This window comes from Thunnus maccoyii, chromosome 6, assembly GCF_910596095.1.
Source record: "Thunnus maccoyii chromosome 6, fThuMac1.1, whole genome shotgun sequence".
Classification (NCBI taxonomy): Eukaryota; Metazoa; Chordata; class Actinopteri; order Scombriformes; family Scombridae; genus Thunnus; species Thunnus maccoyii.
This window is the reverse complement of record NC_056538.1, coordinates 28,701,644-28,718,757: the sequence shown is the minus strand read 5'-3', so window position 1 is coordinate 28,718,757 and position 17,114 is coordinate 28,701,644. Positions and strand designations below refer to the sequence as shown.

The window sequence follows — 17,114 nt, the reverse complement described above, 5'->3', positions numbered from 1 at the left end:
TGAATGACTGACTTAAGAGGCTCCAACTCTCTCACACTCTCTGGTCTGTGTGCCACTGAGGCAGTGATGACTGACATGTCAACAAGCCTTGCATGGCACTAGTGTCTCACAAACTGACCACATTTACCTGTTGGCTGTGAACGTAAACGGCTGCCAGACCAAAGAACTGAGACACTTGTAACTAGCCAGTCTAAAAGTAGAATAGTGGACTTCAAGGAATGGAGAGCCAACAGGGCTGGACCTTGTGGTGTGCTGTCCCAGGTCTGGGTGCTTTTTAGAGGTTGGATTGTGTATTTTCAAAAGGAAAGCTAGACTAAAACAAACGGTGATGGTTTCAATGATTTTGTCTCTGTCTAGAAGGATGATTCATCGGCGAAGTAAAGATAGTAAATTGGTATAGTACAGTCTTGGGTTTTGGATTTTTTAGCTTTTGCCCATTTGTGTTTCCTATAGGCGTCTATTTCTTCTATTCAATGGGACAGTTATGAAGAATAAGCAACACAAACATTGGAAATAAATGACATTTAACAGAAGGGAACTCAAAGTAAAATCCCCTAAAATACCAACAATAATACAACAATACCACAAGGTAAAATCCCCTAAAACAAATAAAACAGTAATCCCTCTAACAGAGACACGACAGAGAATTTCCCCACAGTGTCAACAATAGAATATCTCTGATTATCATTAACGATAAGAGAATGAAAATGAAATGAGGGTGGCTATCAAATGTCTGCAGCTATGACTGTAGTTTTGATGGGTGTGCATTGCCACCTGGTGGTTAAAGATGGCCCATCATTTATAGGAGCTCTGAGATCTGATGTGTCCTCCCGGCAATGACACATCAACAACCTCAGTCCTTATCTCGTCTTCTTCCTGTATCTCATTGATTTAGATATAAAAATAACAACAGCAAAATAAAAAAATCCAATTAACATAGCAGTCATGTATTCGATCAAATCAAAGATAAGGAGTCTTCTTGTGCCCTTTTTTTTAAAAAAAATATCTCTTATTAGCTATTACAAAGAAAAATATTAAATCTGTATCAGGAAATGAAAACCAGTCAAACAAAGACTGTGCTACATTTTGCATATCAGATTATGAAACGTCAGGCCTGTTGCGTATAAGATACACTGAGTAGACCTACAGAAAATGTAAAACCTTAGATTTAAATGAGGTATTTTGGCTCAGTATATATTTAACATACATTCTTAATATAATGAGAGGAACACAGGTGTTCCTGTCATGCAAATAAAACCTGATTCACAACCCAAAGTAAACACTCTGATCTATTTTCTCTGCTCTGTTATGGTCTTATAACATACTGCATGGTCCTCCGAATGACCTCCGTGCCTTACCGACCCCACCGACACGTCTTACCAGTCTACCATGGGGCATTTCATACCCTTCACCGCAGGGCTTCAGTGCCAGTGTGCCTCAAGGTTTGGTCTGCTTTCCCATCATTCGCTGTGAACTTCTAAGTGATTCTTTTTTTGTGATTCAGCAATCGTCCCATAGAGCTGTGGCAAAAAAAAAAAAAACCCAGTGTCTCTGAGCCAGACCAGCCAACGGAGGACGCTGGTGGGGGGGGAGTTCACAGTCAACAGAAAGAAGAGATAGTCTACAAATCATATGACCACATCAGAGTTGTTTCTGTATACATTTCATATCTGTGACAGAATAACATGATGTCAGTTTCTCTCAGCAGTTTTTGCAGCTGGTGAGAATATTGGGCAGTGGAATGAGACTCGCTCTGGAGTTTATTTGGGCAACTCATGCACTGATTGCCTATTTTTATATTGACCTTGTATAAAAGCAGTTAAAAGTACACAATAATACAATAGGACATTATAAGCAAGAGTGGAAGAAGGACTCTTACAGGTAAAAGCTGTAACAGCTAAAAAATACTCTCTTACAAGTTCTGTATTCAAAAACTTACTAAAGTAGAAGTAGAGAAGTATTATCAGTAATATATAATAAAAGTATCAAAAGTAACAGTACACGTTATGCCGCTGGATGGCTGATGTCAATGTTACTATTAGATCATTATTACTGATGCATTTTAATGTTGTGGCTACTCAAAGCAGAGCTCATTTTATTGTTAGGTATTAAAATGGATCCTATTTTATAAGCTGATTACATATTTTGGATGTAAAACCTTTGTCTTAAGAGTAAATATAGCTGTGAAAGTAGCAGTACAGGCTAAGTACTTGAGTAAATGTGTTCCTACTTCGTTACTGCCAACCACTGATTATAGGTAAAGAACAATAAGGGTATGTGTAGGCTTTATAAGTAATATGACAGAAAAGCTATAAATAGAATAATGTCTCATTGTTTCCTCTATCTTTACATGCTGGGTCCAAATAGTGATTATTATACAGGATGTATTTGGTTCAACTGAGTAAAATGTCATTTGATTAGCCTACTGTTATTGATCTTTATTGGAAATGTTTTCATTATCCATTATTCTTTTCTGTTTATAGTATTTTATTACTACTTCCTTTTTAAAATGAACAGTTGACAAAAGTAACATCTGTAACCACTTTAGACTATTACAGAATTTAACTTACTATTGTTGTTCAGGGAAACGGTCTAGGCCAGTGGCTTTCAAAGTGGGGTCCGGGGACCCCCAGGGGTCCTTGAGGGGGTTCCAGGGGGTCCCCAGCAAAAAAGGGGAATCATTTATTTTCACTATATTTCCATCCATAAGTAACACAATGACAGAATGTGACTGTTTTGGTCATGGGTTTCATTAAGTTTCTGTAATAAAACATCTAAAAACAATCAGATGGGGGTCTGTGGTCTAATTTGTGTCAGTTTAGGGGTCCTTGACGTGAAAAAACTTAAGAAACATTAGTCTAGGCTACTTTATCTTGATGTTCATCCACCTCACGTTGTAACACCTGCCCTTAGTTACAACGCATGCGTGTTTAACGTACGTAGACGGCTTTGTGAATTGCTATCCTGTCTCGTGCCGTACTATTCTTGCATTTTTTTCAGCGCAGTTTCCAAGAGGCAAGTTAAACATCGCAATGAGTGAGTGAACTGGGCCGTTACTGCCGTGTTCACGACCATAACTACGGGACACAACATTAAAACGGATTCAAGATGAAGATTTAACCTTGAGTCAGTGGCTTGTTCCGGAGGCGGATAATAACAGAGAAGGTAACCAAGGTGCTGACGACGCGCTGCAGGACGTGGAGACATCAGAGAGAGAGAGAGCGAGAGAGAGAGAGCAAGAGAGGAAGAGAGACCTCTGAAATCATTACTGAACAACAACGTTAAGGAGGAGTGGCCGCACACAAATACATGTAAGCTTTGATGGACTTTAACTCATCCTCAATCTCACTGCTGACTTGTCGATGAGGACCCTTTCAGATTCTGGACAGGTGAGTTGTAACTCTGAGCATTTCTGCAGATTGTGACAAAAAAAACAACAACTGTAATTATAAGTCTGCATGAGTAGTTCTGACAACAAACAGCTGAAGTTCTAAGGAATCATCAGGTATCTCAGGTTACAACCTTTTGAAAAATAATTAAAACCCTTTAATTAGTTTTAATTTTTAATCAAGTCCCAAATGAAAATAGAAATGTGATAACTATTTTCTTTCATTTGGGGCGATAGTAATGGTCCAGCCTTATTATTTTTTTGAGTGAATTTTTGTGTTTTGCTTCCTGACAGGTGACAGCTACCAACTGCCCGATGGAGAAATATGAAAAGCTGGCCAAAATCGGTGAGGGTTCCTACGGCGTGGTGTTCAAATGCAGACACAGAGATACCGGCCAGATAGTCGCCATCAAGAAGTTTGTGGAATCTGAAGACGACCCTGTCATTAAGAAGATAGCGTTGCGAGAAATACGTATGCTGAAGGTGAGAAGAGATCACCTAATAGGATCAAGTTTGCTCACATCTAGCACCACACAAGTACTCACTAAGTTTTTCACTTTGTTAGGCACGTGTCACGCCTAGTTTGCCATCATTATTGTTAGCTGTCGTAGTAATTGCGAGTGTAACAGTAGAAGTATCTTTAATTAAACATTTCGTCCACGCCGGGTGCTTTGGATCGCTGATACTGTGTCCGTGTCCTTTGTTGATTATGCAGCAGCTGAAACATGTGAATCTGGTCAACCTGCTGGAGGTCTTCAGGAGGAAAAGACGGCTCCACCTGGTTTTCGAGTTCTGTGAGCAGACGGTCCTCAACGAGCTGGACAAACACCCTCGAGGGTAGGTTTAGGGGACACACAGAGGTTTGAACGTATCTGTTTACTCTCCGTGAGTTGTTCTGAATTAGAAAAGAAGTGAGATGTGGTAGATAACGAAGGGCCACATTCACGGAAAATAAGAGATAATCCTTCACTTTCCATTTTCAGAAGTGTATGAATGGTCTGTTTTGATGAATGATGTCTGTTTTTAAGGAGTCATCCCTCAGTTTGGCTTTTGGTTGACCGTGTAACTCGATGTGTGTGCGTTTATTTGTCAAACAATAACGATTTTTGAACAGTGAAAGAGGTTTGGCTTGCTGTAATCATTCCTCTTGTTTATACTGACCTTTAAAAGATCCCTCTCAAAAGCGTTTACAGTGTAAGTGATGGGGGCCAAAATCCACAGCCATCGTTTCCAGTCCTGTCTGAGTTACTCAAATAAAGTGGAAATCTTCCACAGTTATAGGTTTTTTTTTTAATAAGAAATGTCTTCTCTGTGTCTCAACGGACAGTGTTTTCCTGTTCGGCAGCAGTGGAAGGATTGTTAAAAAAAAAGGAGAGAGTTTGGCAGTAAAAGGACTGCAGCTTTGAAAGACTTACGGCTGACACCCCATATTAGCTTCAACTAAACTCAAGTACAGTTTTGCACAGAAGGATGGCTGTTGATTGGGATCGCCAGTGTGAACAAGAGGAATGAAAAAAAAAGCAAGAGAAACATGTGTCAGTGTTCATTCGGGGCACCTGACTATTGTTTTAGGACAAACTTGGAAAAATTGTGAACCTATCCTTTAAGAGTCCTGCTGATGAGACAGAGGGAAACAGGGTGAATCACAAAAAGAGGAAGTCAAGACTGTTGCTAAGAGATTTCAAAGATGTAGAACAAACGGTGGCAGTAAAGTGAGGGAGGAAGAGCCAAAAGATAACTAACTTCTCACTGCTCCATGATTTGAGCACTCATCATACCATCTATGGTCAGAAGATAAGAGTTTAAATGAGAGTTTTTGATTTTTATCACGCAGCAAACCTACGCCACGACGGCTAGTTGCTGTCTGACTATTTCTTCTTTTTTCCCCACAAGGCTGTGGAGCAGAAACTCTAGCTGCTCCTGAAAACAAAGGCGCTGTTGCTGTTAGAGACAGGCCTAAGGTTACCCGGGTGACAAGAGGGCTGTGTAAAGCACCACTTCTTTTGAGAAATCGCTGGAATAATAGATGAGGAAAACATGACTAGTAAATAGGTTGCGCTTTGTTTCTCTTACAACAATCAATATTCATTTGTCTCATGTTCTCCATAGGGTACCCGAGGCTCAGCTGAAAAGTATCGTGTGGCAGACTCTACAGGCTGTCAACTTCTGTCACAAGCACAATGTCAGTATGTTTTTATTTGGTAAAAAAAAAAGTGTTTTCTCTTATATGTAACCTTTGATTTTCTCCCACACGTTTTATATCCTGAGCTCTGTCTACCTTAAATCAATACTGACATGCCATTCCTCTCCATACTGGTTATGAAGTGATCATATCAAGTTATTATTCACTATTAAATCAGTTAAACACTTGCAAAAGTAACTTAATTCCAGTGTAGTTAAGTCACTTACTGCTGCTGCTCATAGCGTTGCTTGAAATGTGTCAACTTGTGACAATAAATTGTGTCTTACCTTGGAAATCCAGCTTAAATCTGATAAGCTTATTTTTCAGTAAAAAAAAAAAAAGAGAGAGAGAGAGAGAGAATCAAGCTGTTGATCAGGTGGTTTGGATTTTGAAGCACAGCTGTGTTTTCAATTAGAAATCTGTCCTGTCTCATATCACAAACCATGTGAACAACTACACTAACTTGTTTATATAAAATTAAACAGATTCCAGCCCACAGTCTGACTTTGTTTAGGCTTAAATTCCCCCCAGTGGGAATCATCTCACTGACTGTTCTGCAGTATTTAGTTTCAATATTAAAATGTGTATAGGTTTCTGATTCCTAATCTGTCAGTCTTAATATAAGCCTCTTTCTTTGTCGCTAAGAGACTACGTATCATGTTGCCTAAATCCCTGATGCTGATGATGGGCGTTTGTTGCAGTGCATCCACCGTGATGTAAAGCCGGAGAACATCCTCCTCACCAAAACCGGAGTCATCAAGCTCTGCGACTTTGGCTTCGCCCGCATTCTGAGTAGGTCCAGGGAGCCGGTGCGTTTATGTGCGTTTAGTGTTAAGGTGCCTCTAATGACTTATTCAACACGGAACCTATATCAGCTCCTGCCGACAGCCTCCTCACTTTCAATGTTTGAATGAATGCATTGCATAGGAAGACCATTCGGCCACTTCTCTCTGTGGTTGATGTCTCTGTTGACTCTTTCTGCCTTTGGTTCCGGTGTTATGTTACCATACATTAGCATGTAGTCATTCACTATGCCTTGTAATCCCTTCCTCTACAACGTACGTGTTATTTAGTGTTCATTATTCAGCATCTAAGTGCATGTGTGTCCCTACAAGTTGTCTCCATCTGTCTGTGTGTCTATGGTATACTCAGCGGGACCAGAGGATGACTACACGGACTACGTAGCGACCCGTTGGTACCGGGCCCCCGAGCTACTGGTTGGGGATACCCAGTACGGGCCCCCCGTGGACGTGTGGGCGCTGGGATGTGTCTTCGCTGAGCTGCTCCATGGGAATCCACTCTGGCCCGGGAAGTCTGACGTTGACCAGCTCTACCTCATCCGAAAAACTCTAGGTACACTGATAAGGGGTCATATCAGTAGGCGCTTGAAGTAAAATAACACCTATGGATGCATATTTCATGATGTATTTTTTGTGTATTCATTGTTTGTCAAACTCACTTGCATTATTATATAGATTGTGTATACAGATTGCATAGGACGTCTGCAGATGGATTTAATTGTAGCAGCTTTTGAATTCATGCTTAAGTCACATATCTAATACAGAAACACATAGAGGTTTGGTTGGTTTGTTTTGCTTTCACACCATAAATGATTCGCACCAGAATTAGCTTTAAAGCGGACTGAGATCCACCTTTTCAAGCCATTTTTGATCCAGTTGTTTGGTCCATGCTAACAGCCTAAATGAACTGAACATGATGAGGAAACACACCAGAGTTAATCTGAACCAAACCAAGCAGGTTGAGAGTAAAGGAACCCTGAAGAAACTTTGCCTCCTCTGTGATGGACTCTTCTCTTGTGGGTTTGTTGAATGTATAAGAGAACTGTATACCTTATACCTTTGATTTTGATTTGATAACACCAAAAGCTGATATGTATTGTCAATATTACAGCTCAGTCTTAGCAAATTTTAGATGGCTCAACATTTTTTGAACAGAAATTTCCACTAATACGTACACCGGCTGAGATTTTGTTAGCAGGTGCAGATTCTGATCATCTCGTTTCTGACCTCAGGTGACCTGATCCCTCGTCACCAGCAGGTCTTCCGCTCCAATGTTTTCTTCAGTGGAGTCAGTATTCCTGAACCTGACACGACGGTACGAATCGCGTTAACACTGAGACCGCATGTTCTCAAAGGAGAGGCGATAAGTGTGGTTGATGTCGTTATTTCCAATTTATTTTTCCTCCTAGGAGCCCTTGGAAAAGCGCTTCCATGGAGTGTCACCTCATGCTCTCCAGGTCATGAAGGTATGTTATGCTCACATGTAATAGAGCTGGACTGATATATTGACATAGCTGATATTATTGGTCGATTTAAGCTTAGCACAGATAATTTATGTAGGTTGATAAGTACAAGAAGTTGTTGTACAGAAAAGCTACGATATGTTTGTTCTTAAACAGTGTCGCCATTACATAAAGTAATTTGTCTGCTGGGGGCACTGACGCATTTATTTTCCAACTATAAAATGTTCCTCTAAGTATATATCTTGGTCACAATATAATACAATATATAATTTCATAATTTAAAAGAGTTCTCCTCCGATTTAGCATTGCACTCTTATAACATTGTCGGACTCCTGATGGAGTTTGTTTTTGATTGCGTAGGTTTGGTTTTTTTAAGCATCAAAATCAATGCAGCAGAACCAAAATTATTGTTTTTTTTTTCTTATTTCATGCATTCTTCTTCCTTGTCAAAACCTGGCGTTACCCACGTTACCCACAACGCCACTTGACTCTATTCACTCGACTATACAGATTGGGGTGTTTAATGGTATTAGCATCTTGAGCTGCTAGCTAAATGATGATCACTTGAGGCTTCCTGCAGCTCTATGCAACTTGCACACATGCAGGAGTTACTCCCCAAAACACGTAAACAGACTTGATGTGATGTGTAAAATTGGTGGTGTTCCCCTTTAAGGGACCCTTATCAAAACAGTAAAAAAAAATGGCTGATATAATTGGCAGATTTTCGAAACTTTCAAATAAATTGATGTCATATCAACCTGAAAACCCAGTATTTTGTTAGCTTTTAATGTGTAACAGACAAATACAAACAAATGATGACTCAATAGTCTGGGTCTGGTCAGTATAAAATATATTTATCAAGGGACAGTCAATGCTCTGAAATGCCGCCTCTGTGTGTCCGTGTGTGAGCAGTCATGCCTGGTGATGGACCCCTCTCTCAGGCTGTCCTGTGAAGAGCTGCTGGAGCTGCCTTACTTCCAGGAGGAAGGAGGTGCCAACTGGGGCCGTGAGGGTGAGCGCCCGGGAAGACGACACGACAAAGGCTCCCGACGCAGACAGGCAGGGGTACGTATGCAACACGGCGGCTTAACGGTGTGAGAAACCAACCCGTTACATGATATTTAGAGACCATGTATCCCCGCTACAGCCACACATGTCCTCGAGTTTGTCACTAGTTTGCTCGGTCACTGGGGCTCTAGCAGACAGCCAGAGATAAAAGAGGAGCTAGAAGAAGTTCAATGTCTTACTCACAGATACTTTACTAAGACTCAAGCCAAAATATATCTTTTAGTATGAAGGATTCACCTCTTTTTAGGCTTCAAAGATGCTGCTAAGAGTTGGTATCTACATTCATATGCTTAGTGTATTCCTGACAAGGTTTTTTCACCAGTACCACAACAATGTTAGAGAAATACACAGGCAAGAGTTCATGTAATTTATTCTTGGGACCTCTCTTTACTTCCCTCTCTCTTTCTCCAGGCTCAGTACCTGCCTCAGTTACCAAACAGCAACGTCTCACCGGCACCAGACGTCAAGAAGCAGGTGAAGCATAAATATCACCTGCCCAACATCTAACAAAGCAAAGGTTTGAACTGAATGGAGAGCAACACTGTTGGTTGCGGCTGAACTGAGACACACGGGACTTGTGTTCTTTGCTTTGTACAATCATTTGAATACAGTCCAATCTGAAGATGCATACTGGTGTGAGAGTTAGAAAGTGTTTTTTTTTTAATTCTATGATCACTTTCACTTCTCCACAGACTTAGTCGCTTAATACTGAATACACAACAAACTATATAGTATGTGCATTCTATGTGTTCAGTCCTGGAGACACTTTGCACTAAATGCAATGCATACTGCATTTTCACAGCTCGATATAATGGTATGAAATAACTGATAAAAGTCACCGGTGTGCCATCATCACTTGGACGAAGTGAAGTGAGTTTCTTGGTGCACTCAATGACAAACAAAGGATCTCCATGCAGGCAAATACAGGCTACACAATATTTACTACACAGTACATTGAGATTAATCTAATGATCAAGATATTCATTAAGACACAATTATGTTTTAAAAGTGTTTATTTTCAGGATTTTCTTTTTCTAAAAAATTAATGCGTTAGAAGCTTTAGCCTTATTAAGCATGTATATTTTGTATAATAAAACTAAAAGAGGCAAATATATAATAGAGTTCTATACAATACTACACACTTGTTTAACTTCTTGACTCAGTCTTGTTAATAAAAGCTGCCATGACAGCTGATCCTCTCTCAGAGTAATTTGATGGGTTCTTAACATATTGCAGCTCTTGTATTGACAACGATCCCCCAAAACCTAACACAGACATTCACTCTGTTACTCACGACACAAGACAGTGATACGCTGGACCATCCATCAACACACCTGACAGCCTGACACACGGCTTGACTGATCACCTGACCTTGAACTCATCAAATTACAGACGTGACTCATTGTTATACATCACTGCTGCTCCTTCTTATAGCGTGAACCGGTGGGTTTTTAATCTGTTGTGAGAATCCTACACGTGGTCACACGAGCACTTGTTCACTAATAAAATAAATGAGTATATAATTCTTTTCATGTTTTATGGTGTATTTTTCACAAAACATATATAGAGGCTGAGGAAACAACAACATATACCAACAAATAAAATATGAACACTATAAATTCCAATTACAGTAATAAAATGGTGTTAGGAAGATGTGTGAACAGAGTGCAATCAGTGATAAAACAACACACATAATGTATGTGTATGATAACATATCTTCTCCTAATGCTGAACTCTTTTTTTATGTATCTATGTATTGACAGGTGGTTTATATAAATTATATACAAATTAGACAATCAGGGACTCATTTTGCTTTCTGGCATCATTCACAAGATTATTTAAAGATGATTTTTATTTGCACTTTTTGTATTCTGGGGACGTAACTAAACTCAACAAGTCAAAAAAAATGTAAACTGCTGTAACAAATTAAAAGAGACAGCTTTGGTAAACCCTTTTTAACATTCGGTTAAACCTTTAATCCTTGATTGAATCTAAAAACATTTGAGTAAATGAGCTGTGAGAACCACGTGACTTGTAATCTTGTAGTTTTACAATCCACCGTCGAACCAGCCATCGCATGTTGGATGTGAATGTTTCACTCAACAGATTGTAATTTACTGTAGCTACAATAAGGCATTGAGCAAGCTGGCACACAGAGTCTGTAAACACATGTCACACACAGCGTTGATGTTGTTAAGGTCCTTTAATAGGAATACCAGTAACACTGTTTAAAGCAATAACAGTAGAGTTGACTGTTCTGAGCTGGTAAATATAGATTAGACATTAGTCACTGTCAATTATGATCTCAACAAGAGTCCAGGAAATTCACACTACAAAAACAATAACAAAAATATATATAGTATCTATTCTTCTAGGATTTTTTCCCTTTGGCACCAGCACCATATTTGGTGGTTCAACAGTTCAAATGGAAATATCTTGGAAATACTGAGAATTTAGTCTTAACACCACTGGTTTGAGAATTTATAAAAGACAAAAGATGTTACAGAAATTCAGTTGGGCACATGACAATACTTTTTTTCACTACTAAAAGTGAATCAGATATTTTTAAACAGGCCAACAGTACCACATATTCGAAGGCCAAAGCACAAAACCTCCTATCTGCAGAATTTTCTGATTGGTGGATTTCACTTTGGATGATGAGAACAAGGAAGGCTGCTCATATTCAGTCTGTCTGCAAGATAATCCCGCCCTTCGTTGTGACAGAAAAGTCACACAACAAAACAAAAACACAACGCAGAGTCCCTGGGTGTGTAGAGAGGCAACAGCACGAGTGTGTTACACAATCACTGAACGTTCATTTCCAGTGGACCAGGAAGCAAATACACTGAATTTAAGGAATTCTGACCATAGTATACTACAATGTAGTTACTATTACATTTACTACATCTTTTTACCTGAAAACAAACTTAATTTTATTTTTAATTTAATTTTAATTATTAACTTAATTTAGAGCATCATTTTGTAGAACCTCTTCCAACTTGCACCAAGTGCAAAAGCTCCTATCTGCACTTTGCGAGGCATTAATATCTAGTCAGTATTGTTAACACATAATATAATAATATAGTCCAAAAACAGTGTATTATGTATTGGGTATCCTTAACAAATAGCATTCTGCAAGAATTTTTAGTTTTCTCAAAAAAGTGCATTTTTCAGATAGGAGGTTTTGCTCTTTGACCATCGATATGCTGATAAACTAACTATATTATAGCCATTTGGTTTCTACATTTTAAAGTTATGTGCCAACGTGTGCTCCTTTTTGTCCCTGTGAAAAATGTATTCGGAGGAGAAATATGGGTTGAAAACACCGGTATATGCTGTGAAATATCATGACTGCCGTGGCGTGGCGATGATGTCGTACCTGCGAGGCACGTTGGCAAAGCCGCTAAACTCAGGACTGAGGTCGATGCTGTCAGGTCCTCCGGGGCAAGAGAAGGTGAAGCGCTGCAGAAGTGACACCATGAAGAGGAAAATCTCCATGCGAGCGAGCGACTCTCCGACACAAGATCTCTTTCCTGAGAAATAACCACAAACAAACCACTGAGGAGAAATAAACCTGAGATAAATTTAAATGTTATTGTAGTCGCTGGGTTTATTAGTGGCCTTTTATACACATCATAGCTACGACAAGCATGACAACACTAAATGTTAAACTGCTCAGCCAGCAGGTCCAATGTTCAGCCACATTCTCTGACACACAGTTGAAGGATATTTAATTAATAATTTACCTGCAGAAAATGGCAGAAATGCTGGATTTTTCTTGAAGTTGCCATTCTGGTCCAAGAAGTGCTGAGGGTTGAAGGACCAGGGAGTCGCCCAGTGCTTTTCCTCTTTCAGCACAGAGTGTAACAAGGGAATAATTATTGTATCCTGTTGAAACAAAACATTATATCAAACTGGGGTGTTTTCTATCACCTGTGAACATTCTGCAGCGTTTTGTTTTTTTAAGTAATACCAGAAACTGAAACCAGAATACCTTGGGAATCGTGTAACCCCTGAAAGAGATGTCACGTAGTGCGTAGTGAGGGACACTCATGGGGACGATATCCATCAGACGCTGAATTTCATGGATGACTGCATCTGTGAACGAAAGGGACTTCCTGTCCTCCATACAAGGACAACGCTGTCCAATCACAGTGTCAATCTCCTGCTGAATATTCTCTGCAGAATGAAAAATGTTGATACATCAATCAGTAAATCAACAGAAAATCAAACAACTGTGATTATTGATTAACACGTCTTTTATCAAGCAAAACGGTCAACATTTGTAGGTTCCAGCTTCGTAATTTCTGAGGATTTGCTGCATTTCTCACCTTTCCTTTTTTAGACTTGCCTGAAACTCACATCTAGAGTACAAGTACAGTGTACTTGAAAGTATAAATCAAAGTACAATGAATATAACAGTAGAGGAAGCACAAAATATACAGATCATCAAGATTACATGCAAGCAATGACAATGTGCAAGATCAAGAGCCATAGTACCCTGAGTCTATTAAAAATAAATCAACAGTTATCGTGTAAAACATATATGTGTTTAAAAAGATAATAAGCTTATAAATCACTTGATGTAAAAGTTATTTGCTTTGTTGGATCCATCACTGGTTTCTAGGTGAAGAAAGTGTCCAGATTTTCTTTTACACTCTTTTATGTGACCTACCTTGTATTTTGGGATATTTGATCAGAACACTTAATGCAAATCTGATAGTGGAGCTGGTGGTTTCTGTTCCTGCCAGGTACAGATTCAACACTGTTGACACCAGGTTGTCATAGTGGAACTCTGTTGTGGGAATGTGCCTTTCCTAAAAGAACCAAACATTTGATGATAAAACCAGAGGGATCAAAATTCAAGATGTTAAAATGCACTTGAGGGAGTTCATCTGTGCACCAAGTGGTACAAAGTGCTCAGTAACTACAGAACAATCTGTAATTGTCTACAGATTTGAAAATGCACCAGTGAATAATATAAAACAGGTTAAGAAATGAGTAAGCATGCTAAAAATGCTGAGTGAAGCAGAACAAATATTCTTACTTCTGTCCACAGTGTTTATTCTGGCTCATGAACTGACTGAGTTCAGTCATACCTGATTTAGTCTGGTGAGGAAACAGTCGATGTAATCTCTGGGGGAGTTGGGGTCCAACGTGTCCTGGTGCTCCTGGATCTTTTTCATAATATATTCTCTCACCTCTTCAATTTTGGCAAACATTTTGTGGTGTTGACCTGGCAGCCGTTCCATCAACCCAGGGAAGACGTTATACAACTGTGATAGGGGAGCGGACAGGCCTCGGGTGAATAAGGTGAAAAATATGTCTCACAACCAGTTTTAGCAGAGTAGAGAGAACCTGGCAACCTTTGGGATTTAACAGGCACAGAGGTGCCACTCAAATAAAAATCCACTGACCCTCCCTGCTCACAGACCTCAAATCATTCCCTAAGGCAATAAGAGTATGCATTCAACATGGAGAAGAATCTTGCATCAGTTTACTTTTACTGGAGAAAAGTATTTAACCATGGGTTAGACTTAAACTGAAGCTTTAAATAATTCATGAAGAATTGAACACAGACTCTGCATCTGAAGAAAAGGATCTTGCTCAGAAACACTGAAGTCTCCATCATGCCTCACTTTCTCTGCACCTTCTTCTCTTACCTGACCCCTGGCACTGCTGCCGAATCTCAGGACTTCTGAGATTATCTGCAGCAGGTTGAGGAAGTTGTCGTCATCATAGCTTAAGCGTTGACCGAACACTAAGCAGTAGATCACATTGGACACGGTGCAGCTCATGAAGTACGTGGGATTAAAAGGTGAGGCTGAAGAAAAAGGAGAGAGAGAGAGAGATTGCTCAATACGTTTCCAATGTGAGCCATGGCTTTGCCTCAAAATTTGAGACATACGTGAATCATGAATGAATAATAGAACTGCCCAGGAATAACTCTTAAAAGCTTCCAGTAATCATATTCCCAGAATACTAATATCAATATTTTGTCTTTAGGTGTGTATATCCCATTTACTCACCGAGAACAGTTTTACTTGGAACTAGTTTCTCCCAAAGAAGTAGTAAGACAGAGCGTAAGGACAGATCGGATGATTGTGCAAAAAAAAGTGGGTCACACGGATTGAGTGAGATTTGCTTGCACGGTCAAAGCTGAATTTTGGCAGTGAGAGCAGACAGTGCATAAAGTCAGACCTGATTTGTCCCCGCACATTCAAAGTCTGACTCCGCCTGAAATTTGGCCTTGAGTATACATCGATTACAGCTCAGATTTCTCAACCGATTTGTGAAACACAAAGTATTAAACTACTATTCATAAAACATCTTGTAGCTTTGTTTTGTTTGGGTTTTTTTTTTTTTTTGCAGGAAAATGAAGGCAGCAAATCACTTAAAACATAAAGACACACTGTTAAAGACTCAAAATATTAGTTTACATTTGTGCATTTGTCTTACAAGTCATGTTAAAATCTCACCTGCCCTATTTACACAGTTTATTTAAGTTTATGTTATTGGAACAAGACGAGTCATCTCCTCGTGATTTTTAATTATGGCCTTGTACCTGATGGAGAAAAACACAAACAGAGCGAACACAAGGCAAGTACTTGCAAATACATACCTTTGGTATTATTGATGCGGGCCACCAGATGTTTGCTCTCTTCCTGGATCCACTCCTCCATCCTCTTACGTCCCATCCCAAAGTCTCTCAGCGTTGTCAGGGTGAAACGTCTCAACTGCCGCCAGCGTTCTCCATTACTGATCCCCAAACCTTTGAGGATGTAGATGTGGTAGTTAAAGAAACTCTTAAAAAACACTGTTCTACACAAACAAAAGAAACTGAGAGCTTGAGGGGCGATAAGAAAGTTAAAAAAAAACGCAGCATTTTGAAGAATTTTGGAGAAATAAAATTTAATTTATTTTCCCAATTTTGTGATTTTGCAACATATAAAAGATAGAATTTGAATACATTTTACTGTGTATTTAAGTCTATTCAATATTTTGGGAGGTAATGTCTTTCATCAGCATTAAAAGCAACAGAAGACAGACTTGACACTTTTTAACCAGAAAATATCAGTGAAGGAAATGATTTGCAGCCCAGTGTTAGTGACACAGATAGATAACGTCCACATTACCATAGCCTTTGGTAGCTTTCATAATAAGAGGAACAGGCCCTCTGCCAGTGAAGTCATCCGCTTGATCCACTAGCGCTTCCTTTACAGCATCGTATCCTACCAAAACAACAGCTCGCTGACGGCCCAGGTACACGGTTATCACAGGGCCGTAGCTTTCACTGAGCTGGGGGTTAAACAGAGCAATAGACACACATTTGATTCTTGTCCAGGCATGCGAGGAACAAAACAAAGTAAACACAACCGGAGCAAAGCAGAGAACAAAACACCCTGATACCCTGAGAATCTTGCATTGTGGGATTAAACCCCTAAACACAACAATAATCATAGACATTCAGGTCACAAACACAAAACTTGGCTTTGCAAGACAAGAAAAAGTAGATTATTTTTTCTTAACAAGGGAGGTTGATTCAGTATTACAATCAGAATCAGCTTGAGGCAAGTCATTTAGGCATACAAGCAGTAATTTGTATGCTTGATATGAGTCTGGTTTTGGTTTGCAATGTACTTTCACACAGTGCCAAGAACAAATATACAGAAGGATTCACATACAGCCAAAAAAAAAAACTTTCTAAACAAGGACACACTAGCACAATACAGTAGCTTTATGCACAGTCACATCGGTGGGAAAAACAGATACATATTTATGTATTTCAAAGCTGTCAGTCTTACACACACTCACCTTTACCAGAGTTTTAAATGGAGCTCTTTTGTCCAGCTGGTGCAGGTTTCCTATGATAGGCAGGCTAGAGGGTCCTGGAGGTAAACGAAACTGTCTACGATTCTTCTGGCTAAACAGCCAAAGCAAAATAAAGGTTAGCCCCGCTAAAACCAACGTGCCAGAAAACTCCATAATGTTCCATGAAAGGAAATATCCCACTTTTGTCTTCTGCAGTCGACTGAAAGGTCCAAGTCTTCGGGGAGATCAGCTGATTATGTGAATACCTGCAGCTTTTACTGCTGCTCGTTAGGTGGCCAACCCTTATGCTGGATTTCCACACTGAGTTTTGGAATGCAGCTGAGCGGGTAAGAGGTCAGAGTCACTCAAGGTCTACGAGCATGTTTGTGCACGACCCAAAG

The 17,114-nt window shown here is 39.6% G+C and overlaps 2 protein-coding genes across 3 annotated transcripts; one reads left to right on the top strand and one right to left on the bottom strand.

Annotated features, from left to right (window-relative positions):
- Positions 1-2,837: 2,837 nt before the first annotated feature.
- LOC121898325 (cyclin-dependent kinase-like 1) lies at positions 2,838-9,529 on the top strand. 2 transcript variants are annotated; one of them, XM_042413320.1, is made up of 10 exons: positions 2,838-3,311; positions 3,683-3,871; positions 4,104-4,225; positions 5,498-5,570; positions 6,272-6,362; positions 6,723-6,923; positions 7,603-7,685; positions 7,780-7,836; positions 8,746-8,898; positions 9,313-9,529. In XM_042413320.1, exons 2-10 carry the CDS (start codon positions 3,704-3,706, stop codon positions 9,406-9,408), a joined length of 1,044 nt encoding a protein of 347 aa, XP_042269254.1. In that variant the 5' UTR covers positions 2,838-3,311; positions 3,683-3,703; the 3' UTR covers positions 9,409-9,529. The 2 variants fall into 2 exon arrangements, with proteins under 2 accessions (XP_042269254.1, XP_042269253.1); XM_042413319.1 differs by having other exon boundaries at positions 2,839-3,389.
- A 2,489-nt stretch (positions 9,530-12,018) lies between these two features.
- LOC121899194 (cytochrome P450 2G1-like) lies at positions 12,019-16,999 on the bottom strand. Its single transcript, XM_042414843.1, has 9 exons — positions 16,717-16,999; positions 16,038-16,200; positions 15,524-15,673; positions 14,565-14,725; positions 14,001-14,177; positions 13,577-13,718; positions 12,896-13,080; positions 12,648-12,789; positions 12,019-12,434 (listed from the first exon to the last, which is right to left on the bottom strand). The coding sequence occupies exons 1-9, from the start codon at positions 16,885-16,887 to the stop codon at positions 12,247-12,249; spliced, it is 1,479 nt and encodes a 492-aa protein (XP_042270777.1). The 5' UTR covers positions 16,888-16,999; the 3' UTR covers positions 12,019-12,246.
- Between the last annotated feature and the right edge of the window lie 115 nt (positions 17,000-17,114).

Excerpts from the sequence above, each read along its gene's own strand:
- LOC121898325 (XM_042413319.1), top strand. The coding sequence starts at position 3,363 with ATGAGGACCCTTTCAGATTCTGGACAG. Across the intron at positions 5,571-6,271 it reads ACTTCTGTCACAAGCACAAT|TGCATCCACCGTGATGTAAA; the intron begins GTCAGTATGTTT and ends CGTTTGTTGCAG. Across the intron at positions 6,924-7,602 it reads CCTCATCCGAAAAACTCTAG|GTGACCTGATCCCTCGTCAC; the intron begins GTACACTGATAA and ends TTCTGACCTCAG.
- LOC121899194 (XM_042414843.1), bottom strand. The coding sequence starts at position 16,887 with ATGGAGTTTTCTGGCACGTTGGTTTTAGCGGGGCTAACCTTTATTTTG. Across the intron at positions 14,726-15,523 it reads CCGCATCAATAATACCAAAG|CCTCACCTTTTAATCCCACG; the intron begins GTATGTATTTGC and ends CTTTTTCTTCAG. Across the intron at positions 13,081-13,576 it reads CAAATATCCCAAAATACAAG|AGAATATTCAGCAGGAGATT; the intron begins GTAGGTCACATA and ends TTCATTCTGCAG.